The sequence below is a fragment of the Maylandia zebra genome, linkage group LG20, assembly GCF_041146795.1.
Source record: "Maylandia zebra isolate NMK-2024a linkage group LG20, Mzebra_GT3a, whole genome shotgun sequence".
Classification (NCBI taxonomy): domain Eukaryota; kingdom Metazoa; phylum Chordata; class Actinopteri; order Cichliformes; family Cichlidae; genus Maylandia; species Maylandia zebra.
The window spans coordinates 31,524,137-31,541,542 of NC_135186.1; the positions used below are offsets into that span (position 1 = coordinate 31,524,137).

Genomic DNA, 17,406 nt, shown 5'->3' on the forward strand with positions numbered 1-17,406 from the left:
CGTGTGTGTGTGTGTGTGTGTTTCTTTTCTTCAGTCCTGAAGAATGAACTAAAGAAAATCACTCAGTATAGAAAAATGTCCAAGAAGAAAAATATAGCAGCTCAGAATCCAAACTTCTTCAAAGACCTGAAGGTAAAGTAGAAAACATTTTGCATACATAAAGATTAAATAATCATTTAAAATATGGCTGTCAGTCATTTAAAGTTTTAGGCCACATATCGTCCAAACAAAACTAAAAAAAATAAACTTTCTGTTACTGTAAAGAAGCAGAGTTCAATTCTGCAAAGAAAGCAAAGTACTCAAGTTTGCTGGCTTATTATCTTACGTTTTGTGGTTTTGCAGGGCATGGATATTGCTTTTAGCAGTAAGAAATCTGTGAATCAGATGTAAGGCTTGGGTGAAATTGATCATTTTGGACGATATGATCGATTGTTGACTTGCAATCCAAGGCTATCTGCTGCACAATATAGTCAAAAGTAAAAATGATTATGCTCCTCCTGTTTTGTTTCTTAATCTTGCAAAGCCATCCTGTAGCCCAGCTCAGATTCTTTCACGGGCTGGTTCCAGCCTACAGGTCATGTGTGTAAATGCCTCGCATGTCCCATTATCATGGCAAACTGCTTATACGTGAAATTTCAGACATAAATTGTTCTTGTCCTTCAAAATTTAGTAAACATTTAGAAAATATTTAGTAAGCCGACTGCAAACTGTTTGCAGTAACACAAACTTTGGCAACATCATAATTATTCAGCTTACCGGGGTATTTACCAAGGCTAAGGACGTAACTAAAACCACCCAATGAGGATTTTTCATATCAGGCAAACAATGCAGCTCAAAAGAAAGTCTTTTTACTTATTTAGCTTTGCTGCTGAGGTTGGAGCAGTGATGGAAGAGAAGACGCCTGCACAAATGTGTGTGTTCATCCTACAAGAAGAATGCTTTATGTGAGAAAATAATTCATTTGCATAATGTCATCAGAATGGGTTGAGAAAAGTGTGGGAGATGTTTAGGAAATCTTTTCAACAGTTCTGACTGAATCATTTCTGCAAATGGATAAAAAAAAATATCTAAGTATTGCTGGGTGCTGTCAAACATTATAAGTTAGAAAAATACACAGAAAGACCCTGACGAAAACCGAGTTGTAAACTTTTGCAAACAATAACATGTTGTTAAATTTCTGTTCACTGCTCTGCTAAAGCAATGTTATTATGAATCTTTTCATTTCAATTTTCTCCCTCAGTCAATGTTTCTGGTAAAAATTACTGTTTTTTTCCTCAGGTTAAATTTATCATTAAATTAAATCAGGTAGTAACATTGTATATACATTTTAACTCCACCGTTTCCTTACAAATGTGGTTCTTCAGAAAATAAACAAAATTAAAAGATTGACCATATTTAAAAGCATTTTTAAAATCAATATAATTATTGCAATCGAAGTTATAAAGACTACGAAGACAGCAGTTTCAACTCCAGGTTGGAAACTCAAACGTGCATGGAGTGACTAGATCCTCACAAAGGAAAGCTGTTTTTCACATGAACAAATGAAACCAGTCCTTTCTCACATGTAGACCACAGCAGGAGACAGTTTGCACCAGCCATGTTCTCCCTGCTATAAATGCTCTGTTTGTTTAGAAGAGGGTGCTGCCTGAGTAAAGCGCACAAGAGGCAGTACACGGGACACTCATTCACCAGCTCTGAATCCACTTAACTAATATCTGTGCTGTTCTCACATCAGCACATGCAGAAATCACACAGGCTTTGAAGCAGAGAACTGGCAGCTTAAAGCCCCATCTGTCCATGTGGGATATTTGCACTGACATGTGCACCACATTTGGCCAGTGTCTAAAGGTTCAGGGCTGTAGTGCATTTGTGGAAATGGATTAAATATGTTTGTGTGGGACAATACAGGACACATCACTAATGCAGAGATGCAGTAAAATAAAGACCATTATGCAGTTTACAATTTTGGCCTTTAGGACTTGAAGAACATGTTTTTATTTGAATGTCACTTTCTCAGCAAACCTGGATAGTCCTCTTAAATTCGTCTGTCTCATTCTTTTTCTGTTCCACTAACTGTCAAAACTGTTGACAGTTACTAGACAGAACTGGAGCTATTTCAGCTCCGGTTCTGTCTAATCTAATCTTTGAGTTTAAGAGGGGATGGATCCATATACGTGCACATCTCATTTTGAGCCACCTGGATTTTGACCTGTAAGTCACATTCTTCCGCCATGCAAAAGTTATAAACAACTCTGGCAAAAAAAGGAAAACATATCTCTGTAAATTGCCTTCTGCACTTACCAAAGTATTTTCCCAGATTTTATTTTGCTGCATTCCTTATTTGCGGTAGTTCCCATCACATTCCACTGAAATCTGTATAACATGTTACCTTATTGAGACTTAATGTTGACAGCGAAAGGATGTGGCAGGTTAAGCTGCACTTGACCCATAATAACAGCATACTTTCTTCACAGCCAGTGAATAGAAAACAGACTTTTGTATCTTGCCATGTGCTGGAGTGCAGTCGCACATAAAGTGGGACACCTGGACACCCTAAATGTGTCTCTTTAAAGCCAGCCTCTTATGCTTTTTCTAATGCTCTGTCATTCATGCACACATATACGCGCTGTTACAATGGTAGAGCCAGTTTTTCTGTTCTCGACTTGGCTGTGACTACAGAAGTCTCACTCGTCTGCTCTTCAAATTAAGGGGCTACACTGAGGATTATCATGACATAAAGATAAATTTTTTAACTCTGACTGTAGTGAGTTCCATGAATAAAGACAAGAAAATCCACCTTTAATGAATCAACTCATCTATTTTTATATATTATGTACCTATATGCCATTGATTAACAGTACAATTATCCTTTAAAAAAAATCCAGGTAGCAGATCTTTAGTTTCCTCCTTTTATAAGCAGAATATTTCTAATTAAATGGTTAGCGTGAAGACTGACAAACTTACCAGGAGGTTCTTGTGCTTTTCCTTATATCCTAGATGGCGATTGAGAAATATAACGCAGATCTTTCGGCCCTGACGAAGACATGCGAGGAGATGAAGAAACTCTACTCTGACATACTGGTAATCCTTGAATTATTATTTCAGTATCTCAGCGTCAAAGACAGATGGTTGATTATAATAAAGGTCAATCAAATGGACCAATATGGCAAGGCCATGATGATCCACTTGGTAAAATAAATCCGCTTGGCATCTTTCTTGGCCTTAAGACAACAATTCTGATGGCTAAAGATCCAAACGGGACACAAAAAGAAAAAAAGAAAAAAGACAGATGGTCCCCTGTCCCAGTAATGTCTAGATGGCCCTCTTCAGTTATTTGTCATCTCATCTTCCCCATGCTACACTGGGAGAGTACATTATTTCAAGAATCCACAAGGTTACTTTGTTTGCACCGCGTGTCCTTGAGGGCTTCCACAAGCGCATATAATGTATGTGATTTATACCTTATAACAATGATCTCAACGTCGTTTAAAACCCACCACAGCTGATTTGCTGTTTTGGAGTGTTATACCTCCTTCATTGGATAATTTTAGGAGGATTAGTGAACATTGGTTTCCTGCAGGCAGAAAGTGTGAAAGACAAGTTCATCCCGACCCTTAATGTGCAATGTCACGTTGATTTAGGATGCTCTACAAATGATGAAAAATGACGAGATGTTGGAGCACCCCTGGTGGGATTCTCATGTAGTTTTTTTTTTGAGTCATTTGTTAGACCTTAAGGGGCGTACCATAAATTTAACATAGTTTTTGAGCTTCATACTGCTTTGTGACTCTTTGTATTTTGATGACATCTCATTTATACGTATATCTGAATGTACAATACATCCATTCGTACGTGAACCTTTTATGATTTAAGGGCTCTTTTGTGTGGACTGGACTCTGGAAACGGTGATGTTCTTTAATGAGAAATGCACCTGCCTTAAAAGCTCTGGTCGCATGGTGAGATCGACCATAAAGCGAACACCTCTGTCACACATATCATCAGATTTAGTGGAAGCACTGGTCCCTGTGTATTCTTTCATCACATTGTCCATAAAAGAGAACCTTTTCTTTGCTTACTAGCCTGGTTAAATTAGGTTTTCAGAGCTCAATCCCACTTTTGACATCTTAACAGGGGCTATGTCTTTTTTTAAGGAGTCACCCACCAAAAACAATCAATACAAAAGCAGTGCCTATTTTCTCACCTTTCTCATATCTCTATGGACAATCCATCATCATAGAGTCCACTTACCCTTCCTGCTGTATTTGAGAGCTGAGATATGACAGCATGAGCTGTGAGCTTTAGGCCCGGTAGGAAATTTTGTTATACTAGAGAAACAATTAGATTCCTGTGCACTCAAAATATTTGTTCACAAGTAAACAAAGGTGCCATTCAGCATTTCTCTAAATCCTTTAAAAGAATCATCTGCATCGATTCCTTTGTGTTTGGTGTAGATTTTATAAGAAATGGAAACAAGGGATCATTTAGTGTGTTTTACATGTAATTTCTTTTAAAAGCAAAGGAGTGGTTTAACATGTTGCTGCGTCAGAGCAAGATGAGAAGACTAATACCACGTTCATGTTGTTGTATGGTAAATATGAAGCAACAGACAGCAATTTGTTGATGTAGCTTAGCACAAAGTTTGGAAACAAACAACTCGTCTGGCTGAAGCCGTTGAGTCTGGCTGATTTTGTCTGGCACAGACTCTTTGAAGCTCCAGCCAGGCAGATATTGTTTCTCCTTCATTTTCCTTCTGAGTCCTCACATTTGTCAAACAGCCGTTATGCTGTGATCACTAACACAGTGTCTGAACAGGCTGGACAGTGAAAGCAGCACCTTTGTTGTGCAGGTTTTGAAGATACTTACAACATAAAACACCGCAATAATCCAGTATTTATAACAATGGATTGCATTTATATAGCACTTTTCTAGGCAACCAAAGCGCTTTACAATTCCACTACTCGTTCACTCTCACATTCACACACTGGTGCAGGCAAACCACAGTTGTAGCCACAGCTGCCCTGGGACAGAATGACAGCCAGTAGGGTAAAGTGTCTTGCCCAAGGACACAACAACCAGGACAGAGAGAGCTGGGGATCAAACCGGCAACCTTCCGGTTACAGATGAGCTTCTCAACCCCCTGAACCACGGTCACCCCAGTATCACCAGATCAGAGAAAATAAGTAGATGGATCTATACTTTTTCAGTTCTATGTTGTATTGTGTGAACAGTTAGCAGCAGAAGGAGAGGTAGCAAATCATTTGCAGTAGTCTGACTGCAAACAGTGGTCAGTGAGTAGGCAAATATTGAAAGGCACTTGGCTTTGCCAATTGGCTGCTCCCTGTCTTTCATTATATTACATCAGGGTTAACACCTGGCAGGAATTTCTTTTTGTAATTACTGTAATAAGTTGCTGTCAACTTGATTAATATCATGTCATGTCTTTTGTATGCTCCGCTCCGTGTGTGTGAGGATGCAAATACTATCACACTTTTATATAAGAGCAAAGCGCAGTGAAGACCCTGCAGGGCAGCAGTTAGCTTAACATTACAGAGAAATCTTTTACAACCTGATACAAATACCACAATTGACACAAATGCTCTTTTTTGAGTGCCCTTTTAAAAAATCTCAATTAAAAATTCAAGATCGTAGCAATTTCCAGGGCAGCCTTCAACTCTGGTAAGAAAATATAATTTTTTCAATATTTTTTCAATATAATATTCAATATAATATAATATTCAAGTAGACTTGACTTCAAGTCTACTTGTTTCGAATTATGTATGCTCAAAGAGAGGTCACCTTTTGGAGCCTAAAGCTGTGTCCAAATTCAAAGGCTGCATCCTTCGGAGGCCCGTTTGTAGGCCGATTACGTCACAGCGACGCAACGAAGGCTGTCCAAATTCAAAGAATCCTCCACACACGGCTGACAAATGCTTCCTCCTTTACCCCAGATTTAAAGGATGGGTCGGGTGTATCCTTCGTGGCCCACCATATCCCAGAATTCATAGCGCGGCCCAGCCAATTCCAGTTTCTAACAATGGCGGCAGCTACTTAGTTTTAATATTACTCTTATTACTCTTTCTGGGTCACAAAATAAACTTACGCCAAAGTCCTGTTATATTTTAGATAGCAAGGAGCAAACAACTGAGTTTATTAAAGTCCACCAAGACAGCTGGTGACACAAACCTGAAGGCTAGACCCCCCAATTTCACAGCCTCACACTTCCAGCCTTCTCGGTCTTCGGAGGACCCGGCCGTTGTGGTCTACGTGGGCCGGGTCCTCCGAAGACCGAAAAGGCTGGAAGTACGAGGTGGCCAAAGAATTTGGACACAGCTTAAGATTACTAAGAAGCTGCTATGTGTTCTGCTCAGTTCAGGGCTGTAGTAGTAGTAAGTCAGTTCTTCTTGTCCAAATCTCACCCATGGCTACAAGAAGCTGGCTATTCAAGATGGCCCAACATGTAAAGTAGGTAATTTACCTTTTTGAAGGTCAGTGGCCTAAAATAGTAGTTACCTGAACTGGAATTGATGAAAACACAATTTAAAAATTTAAATTCTATCTACTTTGTACCAAATTAACAACTCCAGGTGGACAAACATACTGAATTGGGGGGAAGGAATAGCGGAGTAGCACGAATACATTATTTATTGATGATTTTTTAAAATGTTTATTTGTTCCATTTTGTTTCATCACGTTTGGAAACCAATGGTTTCAAGTTAAGCATGCTGCTGCTTTGCTTCAATGTCATCACAGTGAGGAATTCAGCTTTTGAATTTAACAATGGGAAAGAATGAGCCAATATCCACAGATCAGGTTACATAAAACCTGTAAAATGTTTTGATTTGATTGTGCTTATGTGGAGGAAAAAAACTGTTTCAATCAATCCAGCTGTCTAAACAAGCCATGTATCTTTTTTGTAAGCTGCACGAACATGGATGACTGAAAAATCAATCTCCGGTGTGTCTCTGCCTTAAGAGAGCTAACTGTTGATGCTCACACCAGCTGCAGTTGATTTGCTCTCACAGCCTCTAGTTTGTAAAGGCTCTGGTCATGACCACTTAATCAATGTGATAAAGGTCCAATGGATTTTTCCAGTTAATGTAATTCCACAACGAAGTTTAAAAACCAATAAGCCAGTTTTTCCACAGAGGCGTGCCGCTTCCTGTCAGGGAGGTTAGCGTGTAATTTGGGCAGGTAAGCAGGTCAATGGAAGGCAAGACTTCATGTGGTAGATATGCTTTCAGTGGAGCAGACAGTGTAGCTCGATCAAAAGTGCAAAAAGTTGACTAAACTTGTGAAGAATGCAAAATGCATATCATGCATTTCTAATTTATACATAAGCTCATGTAGAAATTGAGAAACACCTCTTACATACTGATGTAACCCCAGCTGCAGCTTTTCATTTAATGTGCAGATATTAGAATCATATCAGTATCATCTAAACCTCAGCAAGAAAGCAAATAAGCATATTTTTCTAAATGAGGAACATTTTAAATGAACATCCTTGAACAATAAATCCTAATTTACCTCAATATTATCCTGATCCAATATTATACCTTATTCTTAACATAAATCACTCTTCCACTATTATTAAAAATGTTCTGGTGGTGAATTGGCTGTGGCCTTTTTAAAGTTTAACTAGCTGACCTTTAACTGCATTGTCCCCTTCAGGCAGGGAGTTATATTTTAATCATCAGGCAGTGCTGCTTAAATGTAGCATCATCTCTAAATGTTTGATCAAAGTTTTGGAAGCTTGTTGTTAAGAATAAGCTACATCTGTCAATCCATTTATCCACCTGTCCGTCCAACTCTCCAATTTAGGGTGAGAGGTGAAGTACACCCTCAAAAGCTTGCTACTTTATTGCAGATAAATAAACTCTTCCTCATATGCTGTCGTTTTCCCTGGACTTTCAAAATTCAATTCAATTTAGTTATATTTATACAGTGCCAAATCACAACATCAGTCGCCTCAAGACAGCAATCATATAACCCCCTATGAGCAAGCAATATGGCAACAGTGGGAAGGAAAAGCTCCCTTTTAACAGGAAAAAACCTTCAGCAGAACCAGGCTCAGGGAGGGGCGGCCATCTCCTGCCATTGGTCGGGGTGAGAGAAAGAAGACAGGATAAAAGACAAATGACTTGTCAAACTATGGCTTCTACAAGATCTTGCAATGCAACTTGTGGTATCAGGAACAAAGATGTTATGAAAGACTGTGATCTGCAAAAAATATGGCATTTGGGAAACTATCTTCCACATGAATGCAACGATTCCCAGCAGAACACTCCCAGAGTGTCACACTGCCTCTGCTGATGTGCCCTCTTACCATAGGTGCTTTCTCTAGTGGACAGGGATCAGCATGGGAACTTTCAATCAGCCTGTGGCATTGGAAGCCCATACAAAGCAGGCTGTGATAGACTGTATGCTGTAACATCTTTCAATCATTGGCAGAATTAGAATTTTCAGAAATTTGTGCCACAACAGCTGCTTTGTGGTGGACCAGTGGTGGACTGGACCAGCCTTTTAGCTCTCTGGTCCTTTATTAGTACCTAATTTTCTTATAAGGGAAGGGGAGGAGATAGCTCAGTAGGTAGGATTAATAAAGTATACAAAAAAATTATATTTCACATGTGTTGGCAGTTGAATAGGTGAACAAAACTGGCAGGAGGCAGGAAAAAGATAAATTCATGAAAAAAAAGAAACAACAAAATACAGAGAACAGGGGAAAACTTGTACTAGTGCTAAGCACTAAAGCACTAAGATTTTCTGACAATAGGAAATAGTGGATGAACTGGGGTGATAGATGATGAAGGTGTGCCAAAAAAAACTGAGCAAAAGAAAGATGTGAAACTGACAGAAGGATAAAGAGACCAAGAAACACAAAAAACAAGAAATCTAAGAAATAATTTCACTTACTAAAGTCACTTAGATCATTATGCAAACCCATTTCTCTTTCTTCCACCTTTAATAACTGACTGGTCACTTTCTACATAATACATATATATGTATATCCCAACCTGTGACAGGTGCTATTGTTACAAGATCGTTAATATTATTCACTTTACCTCTCAGTGGTTTTTAAATGGTGGTGCTTTTCATATACCTTATATTTGAAATGTTTTTTGTTGAACCATTCTCAGGCTATTCTCGTAGTCTTCTTTAAATACAAGACCACAGAGCAATCAAGCATCCTTTTTCCTAAAAAAACAAAAAGAAAAGACCAATGTCATTTGAGGATTAACACAGGACAGTCTGTAGACACTTGCCCCACTTGTGTCCCATCCATTTTACTGAGTACTAAGACTGTGCCTCTGAAACTTCCTAAAGGAGCGCTGGAAAAATGATTAAGACTGACTGGGCTGTGGTGTAGTGCAAGGGAGCAGCAGGTTGGGGAAAAGGTGTCATATTTAGTCACATCTTGTCAAGGGGGCGGAAGAAGGGAATTCACAATGATGCCCTGAAATAGCCAACATGCAAATGTATTAAACATAGAAGCAGCTCATAAAATTTTGGGGCAGTTGATTTGCGGATGTCCCCAGACACTGGAAACATGTTTTTAAAACCACTTCAAGTACTAAATAAAAGGAGACATTTTATATAATACGCTATAAAACATGCGCTCCAATTTTTCTAATACATAAAAGCAAAAATAAAAACATGAAGACTAGACTCTATCAGCTGTGTCACATTACCAGCCTTTTTTCATACAATGCACATGTTTAATGCACCATGTCAGTGAGACATGATATAAGAAAATCAATTCCACCTCAGGTTCTGCAGATAAAAAGTTTTAATATTGCTTCTTCGAGCACAGCTCAGACCTACAGGTTAAACATTATCCAAGACCCGCCTGTCAGGTGTGTAATGAACATTCCTGGGTCTGGTTTTGTAACTTCATTTGTATTAATAAAATCAACAGCAGGCATACTTTAGGTATGTTGATATTTTTATATAAGGATAGTTCAGTAGTATACAATTTACAATGGGGCGATCGTGGCTCAAGAGTTGGGAGGTCGCCTTGTAATCGGAAGGTTGCCCGTTCGAGCCCCAGCTCGGACAGTCTTGGTAGTTGTGTCCTTGGGCAAGACACTTCACCCGTTGCCTACTGGTGGTGGTCAGAGGGCCCAGTGGCGCCAGTGTCCGGCAGCCTCTGTCAGTGCGCCCCAGGGTGGCTGTGGCTACAATGTAGCTTGCCATTACCTGTGTGTGAATGGGTGGATGACATATTTATCCATATGGGTTAGTAAATTGATTTTATTGGGCCCAGCATGTGTTTGTGAAAATACTCATAAATGTTCAGCGTGCATAAAAGACAAGGAAGCGAATCAGCTAAAACACTGTTGAGAGGATTAAACTTCTACACTTTACCAAGTAAAAGAAAGTCTTTTGCTCCAGTTATACATAATTTTGAGCATCCCTGGCAGACAGTGAAAAATGTGAGGATAAAAGTATGCAAATAGACTAATCTGCACATCTGAGTATAATATTTCATGGTGAGAACAGTGTTAACCATTAGCTAACATCTTCCTTTTGCTGCTGGGGACTTTGCTGAATCTTACACCTGTGTAACTGTTTCTACGAACTGAAAGCACACAGTAATACAAATGCACTGACTGTCAGCTGTTACGCTTTAAGTATTTGGAAGAGCAAGGCTTGTGTTACAGCGCCAATGTCCTCCTTCATTTTTATTCTGAAACAGCAGCCACTACAAATACTCTTTGTCTTTAAATGTAGATCTTTGGATATATTTGCCATGGGAATTTTCTTATTTTAGTCCGAGGTCCTCCTTCATGAAGCTCTCAACTAATCTTAGCAGCAACAAGGTTTCTGCTGGGAAACCTAATTCCCCATCTACATAAATACAAACATGAACATTACATTTTTACATTGTCATTAAATCTACAGTACCAACAAAATAGCAGATACTATAAGCAACTAAAGATGGGATGCTACAGAGAGCTACAAAAACAAGGGCTGGCGTTAGTGCATTAGCAGAGCTAAAGTCATTAGTGTCAGCTCTAATATACATGTTGTACATCTGGGTGAATATTAATGACTGAGTCGGCTGATAGCCACACAGCTGTGAATAAGTGTGAAGCATAAAATGATGCCAATCACACTGTGAAAGCGTGAGCTAGCTAACTGTGGCAAATTGTATGATATTCCAACTGCAGTAAATAAGTGATAACAACGGCAAGCTCGCTTTTTATTAGGCTGACTGCGATTTTTTTCATGCAGAGATATGCAGCTTTGCTTCAGCAGCTTGAAATGTGATATCTTTGGAAGTATATTTATTTAGTTTTTTGCTGACATGAGGTATAGCAATAGAATCAACAGCCAGGTTAGGTCTCATATACACAGTCTTAGTGAATGGTCAGCGACCCAGTGGCAACCTCTAAGTATGGCAGTACACAGTCACAAGGAAAGCGCTGAAACAAACACTAGTAGTATTTGCCGTTAAAGTAAAAGAAAAGGTTTCAAAAGGTGCGACTTTTACTTTGAAGACAAACTTGGATACACAGTTTCAATACTGCTCGGCGAATAGTATTTGTCTTCCATGCAAATGCAAGGAAACTGTGGCAATCGGGTATTAATTGAAGGGGGTTCTGTGTAGCATGATATACCTCATTGCCACCAGTTTTACCTACTGATTGCAAGTGGCCAGCTCTGCCAAGTGTTCAGGGAACACGCAATTTTCCCTTGGGACCAGTGGTTGCTAGGGGATCGCTGGCCAGTCTCTAAGACGCTTTAGTCATTTCTGACAGCTTAGCACAAAAACTGAAAAGACTTGATCATTAGAAAAGGTAAGAAACTCGCCTTCCAGCGCAGCATGTCTAACACGTAATAATTTGTAATGTCTTTACAAGAGCAAGATGTAAAGGAACAAATTCAATTAAGATGAAGCCCAACTGTGCTGAAGGCTGTTTCATATTATTAGTGAGCACATCCTGTGTGTGTTCAAGTCAGCTGTTTGGTGTGCGTTATAAGATTTATAGTACATAATATTTGCTTGTAAGTAAGCTTATGGTTAATTTCATTAGAGAAATTACACATTTGTAAAACATAACAAAAATAATACCAGGAAAGAGTAACAGCATATGGCTTCAGTCTGAACTTTAACCTGCACAGTCAACAGCATGCAGTCAGCAAATTAGTACGTTTAACCACTGTGACCCTTTGTAATAAACTTTGGCTTCAGAATGACTAACATTAGTATGCCAGTGACCCTTTTAACCACCTAGGTCTACCTATTAATTTGGCAGTACATGTCTGCATCATTGTATAAGGGCACTCAAGGATTGGGATGAATGCTGAGGCAGCATATGAGCTAATTAAATCAAAAGACTATTGTTAAGAAGAACATGCGCGGGCCAGGCACCACTTCACAAATGAAAGTGATTGCAGTTGTTAATTGTAAAACAATTTTTTTTACAAGCCCTGTGGTCATGGAAGATGTAACTGCTGCCACATTATTTTCATTTTATTTATTTATTTATTTATAAATCAGTAAACCTTTTTTTCTCTTCTGCATAGGTGAAATTTGGAGAACCGGCGGATCAAGACTCTCAGGAGCTCTTTGGCTTGCTTTGTCAGTTTGTGCATGACTTCAAAAGGGCACATGCTGAAGCTGTATGAGTTATAGAGTTATTGCACAGAGTACTTACATTAGTGAGGGCAGAGACTGCAGTGTTGCTTACTAAATGAAACTGATCCATCTTTGTTGTGACAATTATAGAAGTTTGAGGTACAGAACTATATGACACAGTGTAACTTAATTAGTTTTTTCAAACTGATGGTTTGATTTAGTTTTTTTTTTTTTTAATATATATATTTCCTGAGTTGTACAGATATTTTATTAGATAATGGACAATGCATTCATTGTAGCAAATCCTATCCCTGGACAGCCTGACAGACTGACTATGTCACGGAAATCAATTTTGTGAATACAAACTGATTTATGTCACATCGTATCATATCATAGATTGGTTTGATTTGTGTTTACTGACATTTATTTTGAGACAAATCAGTAATGAAGGATGTAAAAGCCCTTGGTTGGAGCCAACACCCAGATGCTGAAGTGTGCTGTGAAAACTCACAGCTCTCTTTGCTGGCAGAAGCACAAACCCCCACCCCCTAAAAACAACTCATCAGAGGCCAGCGGAGGTGGGCATTCTTTGGGTGTGTGATTATTTTGAACATTCGGTTGTTCTTTGGTCGGGGACATTGCCTGTTCTGGTTCTCTGTTAGAAACTCCAAGGCTGGCTGTGATTCACATCTGCTATGTGGAAAAAAAAACCCTAAAAACATGATCAGCAACATACATTTCGCTTTCAAACAGAAGAAAGGTCTTCTTATTGCCAGTTGGAACTGATTGATGTGCCTTTGTGTGTTTGACATTTTAATCAGTTAACAGAAAAAAACACTGTTTATACCCATAACTGTGAACGGCGGTGGCATAATGAAGAAGACCCCTCGCTGAGATGGAAAAGTTGCATATTTTTCCGTTCTAAAAGGAGAAACCAATTATTTTAATTAAAACTGTATCTGTAGAAACGGGTGATTCATTAGCAGGAAACATACAAAACGGCTTTATAAAATATTTAGTTCATGCAGCTTTTGTTTCATACAGAATTGTAACTGGCTTTTGTGTTTTTGTGCTCTTCACTTCATGCTCTTGTATTGCATTTGAAATCGAAAACTGATAAATCTCATAACATTTAGCATATAGAAAAAAAAATCAATACTAAAAGTTATTTCAGATTATGTGGCCTTCTATTTTATTGCTCTGAATTAGTTTTAGTTCTAAAAACTAAAAGATAAATATATTAACTATATTTTTTTCTACCCTTGTTATAACCTTGTGTTTCTGCAGCTTTCATTCATTTAACAGACATCTAACCTGAGTTCGGGTTGTGGGATTTAAAAGGCTGTGCAAAAAAAATCCTAACTGCAATGTAAATGATTGGACATTTTTTCCCAACTATTATTCCCTTCAGCCATGTGACATCTAAGATACAGTAATGTGCAAAAATCTTGAGCCACCTATGTTTTCTTCATATTTTGCTTCCAAGGAAACAGATTTTCTTGGATCTTTTTAAAAGTAGTATTGAGCAATAGCTCTCCAGGCTTTCTAAAGGTCATTCAAAGTTTTACTTTGGACAGTGGCTGCTTTTTTGGTGCATTCCTTGTATCTGACAATTTTCAGAGGAATCCTTTTTTTGTTTGTTTGTTAAGCCACTTAACACCGATCTACGAATCATTCAAGCATAAAAAAGACACCCAAGTCAAAGGATGAATGAGTGTTATGTCTACAAAATAAACAACTTAGCAAAGAACTCATTTAACACACTGTTTCTTCCCATTTCTTTAGTTGAATTATATTTCATGTGGTGTACCTCGTGTTTAACGAAATGAAGGAATCTGGACAAGGGAAGGACAAAAGTAGTAGTAGTAGTCAGACCTAAAATAACTGTCTATGGAAAATAATGTTTTTAAGAAACATGAAAAATCTGACAATCCATCTACTGTCTAATGAAGCCTCATCAGAAACTGTGTCAGTGGAAGGGTGGCTTTCAAGAAGCCATTTTTAAAGAAGGGAAACAGGGAGAAAAGGCCGAGGGAAGTGACACAATAGCTTAATTTTTCAGCATAACAATGATCTTAAACGTCTGTTTGTTAGGATGCCTGGGTCGTTGACCCAGGGTTTTTGAGTTTATTATATTATTTATACTTTCTAGTCTTTGGTTTCTTTGAGTTCTGTCTTATGGTTTATGTCTCTGTCTTCTTTAGTTGCTCTGTCTCCCCTATCACCTGTATCCCCTTGTCTAGTTCGCGTCTCTGTGTATCCTTAGTTCCTATATCCCCGTGTTCAGTCAGTGTTTGTGTCTGCCCTGGTCCCACGTCTCTGTTCCCTCTGTAGTGCCTGCATGTGAGTCTGTGTTATGTGTTTCCTGTTTTACTTTGAAGGTCTCTGTCTTATCTCAGTGTGTTCAGTTTACGCTTCCTTTTGTCTTGTCAGTTCTGATTTGCCCCAGCTGTGTTTCCCTCCTGTTATTCATTCCCTGATTGCTCCTTCTGTGTATTTAAGCCCTGTGTTTCTCTGTGTCCGTGTCGTGATCTACCGTTTATTTTGCTGTGTGTTTTGTCAATCCGCTGGTGTTAGTTTATTTTTGACCTTTTTCCAGTTATGTTATGTTTGAGTTCAGCATTAAAGCTGTTTTGGTTTAAGTTCTGTCTCCGGAGTCTGCACCTTGGGTCCTATTCCTGTTTGCACACAGAAGATCGCGACCAGAACATGGACCCTGCAGACTCCTTTTTCTCAGAGTTCAACGGCGAGATGGAGCGGCTGGTGAGCCTGCTCGACCGCATCGCCTGGTCCCCGGATTTAAGGACCATGGCAGTGGGGCTGAGCGCGGTGGAGGCCATCATTCGGCATAATCCCCGGCTTAGCCAGTTTGCTAAGGACACTGAGTTGGGGAACACCATAACTGCCTGGAGAAAGCAAGTCAGGGCTAGTGACCTTGCTCTCTCCCTCACTACATTTTCCCCACTGCTGCCGCAGGGCAACGCACACTCTGCCTCATCGCCACTGCAGGCTTCCTCCCCTTCCTCACGCCAGCCGGGACCTTGTTCGCCTGTCCGTTCGCCTGCCTTTTTTCTGGCGGCTGTGTGGTCGGAGGATGAGGAGGAGGTCTCTGTTTCTCCACCGGTTCCTGTTCCCTCGTCTAAAAGGAAGCGACGCCACGGTCACTCCTCTCCTCGGTCATCCGTTCAGCCTCACGCCTCGTCAGCTGGAGGGCCCGGGGAGCCCGTTCAGCCTCACGCCTCGTCAGCTGGAGGGCCCGGGGAGCCCGTTCAGCCTCACGCCTCGTCAGCTGGAGGGCCCGGGGAGCCCGTTCAGCCTCACGCCTCGTCAGCTGGAGGGCCCGGGGAGCCCGTTCAGCTTCCTGTCTCCGCTGGAGGGTCCGAGGGGCCCGTTCAGCCACCTGTCTCCGCTGGAGGGTCCGAGGGGCCCGTTCAGCCACCTGTCTCCGCTGGAGGGTCAGAGGAATCGCTTCAGCCACCTGTCTCCGCTGGAGGGTCCGAGGAACCGCTTCAGCCACCTGTCTCCGCTGGAGGGTCCGAGGAACCGCTTCAGCCACCTGTCTCCGCTGGAGGGTCCGAGGAACCGCTTCAGCCGTCTCTTCCTGCTGGAGGATCCGAGGGGCCCGTTCAGCCTCCTGTCTCCGCTGGAGGGTCCGAGGGGCCCGTTCAGCCACCTGTCTCCGCTGGAGGGTCCGAGGGGCCCGTTCAGCCACCTGTCTCCGCTGGAGGGTCCGAGGGGCCCGTTCAGCCACCTGTCTCCGCTGGAGGGTCCGAGGGGCCCGTTCAGCCACCTGTCTCCGCTGGAGGGTCAGAGGAATTGCTTCAGCCGTCTCTTCCTGCTGGAGGATCCGAGGGGCCAGTTCAGCCTCCTGTCTCCGCTGGAGGGTCCGAGGAACCGCTTCAGCCACCTGTCTCCGCTGGAGGGTCCGAGGAACCGCTTCAGCCGTCTCTTCCTGCTGGAGGATCCGAGGGGCCCGTTCAGCCTCTTGCCTCGTCAGCTGGGGGTCCGGGAGGACCCAGCCAGCACATCCCAGTGTCTGCTGATGGTTCTGGCGAGGCCGTTCAGCCACCACCGGCTCCACCGCCTGGTCCGGCCCCCGAGTCTGCAGCTCCGCCTGGTCCGGCCCCCGAGTGTTCAGCTCCGCCTGGTCCGGCCTCCGAGTGTTCAGCTTCGTCTGCTCCTGAGGTCTCCATGCTGTCTGTTCCTGCACGTCCTGTCCGGCCTGCACGTCCTGCACGTCCTGTCCGGCCTGCACGTCCTGCACATCTTGTCCGGCCTGCTTGTCCTGTCCGGCCTGCTCGTCCTGCACGTCCTGTCCGGCCGATGACTGGACGTCATGGACGGCCCCCTGAACTACGTCGCCGTCGGTGCCTCCCGCCCGGCCGGCCTCCTGATCTGCTCCGTCGCCGTCGGTGCCTCCCGCCCGGCCGGCCTCCTGATCTGCTCCGTCGCCACCGGTGCCTCCCGCCTGGCCGGCCTCCTGACCTGTTTTCTGGGCTCTTGGACCATCAGCCTCCGGGCCGCCCCCCTGACCTGCCCGGGTTTGGACTGTTGTGCCGTTAGCCTCCGGGCCGGCCCCCTGAACTTTTTTGAGACTATTGCCTGGGCCTCTGCGCCTTTCGTGAGCTCTTTTGTTTGTTTGCTTTTGGACTATGCCTGGGCCTTGGTGCTGTTGTTTTGGACTTTGTTCCTGTGTTTTGTTCTGTTGCTTTCCGGGCTCCATTGTTTGTTCTTTTTTTTTTTTTTTTTTTGGTGTTTTGGTTTGGGCTGTCTGGAAGCCAGCCCTTAAGGGGGGGGGGGTACTGTTAGGATGCCTGGGTCGT

At 41.8% G+C, this 17,406-nt stretch overlaps 1 protein-coding gene across 1 annotated transcript in view; it reads left to right on the forward strand.

The window, feature by feature from the left end:
• Positions 1 to 14,417, forward strand: part of LOC101470239 (uncharacterized) — a 50,583-nt gene extending 36,166 nt beyond the window's left edge. The window contains exons 15-17 of the mRNA XM_012921597.4: positions 35 to 132; positions 2,998 to 3,081; positions 12,532 to 14,417. Of these exons, the coding sequence (XP_012777051.1) occupies positions 35 to 132; positions 2,998 to 3,081; positions 12,532 to 12,633 (284 nt within the window). The 3' untranslated portion in view covers positions 12,634 to 14,417. The remainder of the gene's footprint in view (positions 1 to 34; positions 133 to 2,997; positions 3,082 to 12,531) is intronic.
• Positions 14,418 to 17,406: the final 2,989 nt, after the last annotated feature.